The sequence below is a fragment of the Anopheles cruzii genome, unplaced genomic scaffold (assembly GCF_943734635.1).
Source record: "Anopheles cruzii unplaced genomic scaffold, idAnoCruzAS_RS32_06 scaffold03655_ctg1, whole genome shotgun sequence".
Lineage (NCBI taxonomy): Eukaryota > Metazoa > Arthropoda > Insecta > Diptera > Culicidae > Anopheles > Anopheles cruzii.
In genome coordinates, this window is record NW_026457240.1 from 1 (window position 1) to 1,929 (window position 1,929).

The 1,929-nt window shown below is 54.7% G+C and overlaps 1 protein-coding gene across 1 annotated transcript; it reads left to right on the forward strand.

The window, feature by feature from the left end:
• Nucleotides 1–6: 6 nt before the first annotated feature.
• On the forward strand, nt 7–910 carry LOC128277061 (uncharacterized; the record flags this gene model as incomplete). The annotated part of the gene is made up of 1 exon (XM_053015511.1): nt 7–910. A coding segment is annotated over exon 1 (904 nt), but the record flags the coding sequence as incomplete, so codon positions are not given.
• Between the last annotated feature and the right edge of the window lie 1,019 nt (nt 911–1,929).

The following is a 1,929-nucleotide window of genomic DNA, read 5'->3' on the forward strand; positions in this document are numbered from 1 at the left end:
ATCGCCATGACTGATACCACGGACATCACTACGACTAATACCTGTTCTGCGTGCCGTGGAACCCTTGGCGCGGACGATGTCGCGTACCGTTGTGCCGGATTCTGCAACGACGCGTTTCACGGCAAGTGCCTGGGATTGCCGCAGACATGCCGCAAGGAGCTGTTCCGCAACCCGCAGCTGTTGTGGGTTTGCCCCAGCTGCTCGGTCATGCTGGAGGACGGCGCCATGCGGATGAAGAGTGTTGTTCTGCGTGGGTTGGACCCCATGTTTGATCGGTTGAAGAGCGACATTCTGGCTGAGTTCGATCGCCGGTTCTCTCGCCTGGTAGAGTCGTCTCGCTCTCCTGTTGCCGTCGCCGATCGCCGTACTGGTGCCTTGCATGCCGGTGCGACAACCGACACCTCATACGCTGCCGTGACCAAGGAACGCACGTTGCCTGACCGCCGCCACGAAGCCACCGCGGCTTCACTTAAGCCTCCGCTTGTCGTCGGCACTGCGCCGAAGCAACTAATTAAGACTGTCCCTGCACCCCAACCCAGGCTGTGGCTCTTCATTTCGCGTCTGTCGACGGACACTACCGACGAGCAGGTTTCTGACATGGTGTGTCAGTGTGTTGGTGACACGGATGTTGTTATCAGGAGGCTGCTTGCGAGAGACCGTGACATCGCATCTGTCTCGTTTCTCTCTTTCAAGGTCGGCTTACCTCCGGCCTTGAGGGAAAAAGCACTCGATCCGGCGACGTGGCCAGCTGGTGTCAGCTTCCGTGAGTTTGTTAGCAAGCCCCGGCCCAACATACCTGCGTCCGGGTTGACGTCATCTCCCGTCCCGGATCAGATGTGTTTCACCAACCTGAGTTCCATGGCAAAATCGTTGACGCCGCCCCGTTTCTCTGCTATGGCACTACGTTTTGGTAACCGATCGTTCGGCTCGCCCACCAATCGGTGCAAAAGGCCCCGTCCGGACAGCGCCTCGAATACTTATGACGATATAAATCTGCCTGATGATCGCGCTACTCACGACTGACTCAACACACGCACTTCATCTACCGCTCCGCTCCGCTCCGCGATCATTTATTACCAAAACGTGAGAGGGCTCAAAACGAAAATCCGTAGCTTGCGGTTGGCTCTTACCGAGTCCGACGCGGATATCATAATACTGACGGAAACCTGGCTGGACGATGATATCCCGACGGCCCTGTTCAGCAGCGATTCCCACACGGTTTACCGTTGCGATCGGAATCCCCGTACTAGTGTGCATAGACGTGGTGGAGGCGTGTTAATCGCAGTCAGGTCGGGCATTCACTCATCTGCGGTGAGAGCAGGCACCGATAATCTCGAGCATGTGTGGGTGCGCGTGGATTTAGGAACGCCGCTCTGGATTGGTGCCGTCTACATTTCGCCCAGCCTGAGCTCCAATGCCACCGTGTTGTCCTCAATGTTTGATACACTAAGTGACCTTACTGTTCGCAGTGGAGGTAACCGGAAAATACTGCTTATCGGCGATTTTATCCAACCAGCGCTCATTTGGAACATGGCAACAACTCATGATCTACTCAATCACTATGTACCAACGGCTAGCACTTGCGCGCATAAGTTATTTGCTGATAGTTTCAACAGCAGTGGGCTATTTCAGATGAATAATGTTACCAATGGCAATGGAAAGCTACTCGACTTAGTTCTCGTGAGTGAGTCGCTTGGACCATTCATCAACGTTTACGCTGCACCCGATCCTTTGTTGCCGATAGACAACCATCATCCTCCGCTCTTCTGTGCCCTGGACGCTCGTGCTAGCAGTTCCAGCAACCAATCTTCGACTAGTGTAACTGACCGCACTTCAACTAGGCTTGACTTCCGCCGCTGTGATTACACACTCTTAAGCGACATCATAGCCAGCACTGACTGGGGCGAGCTGCACAGCGCTTCAGACATA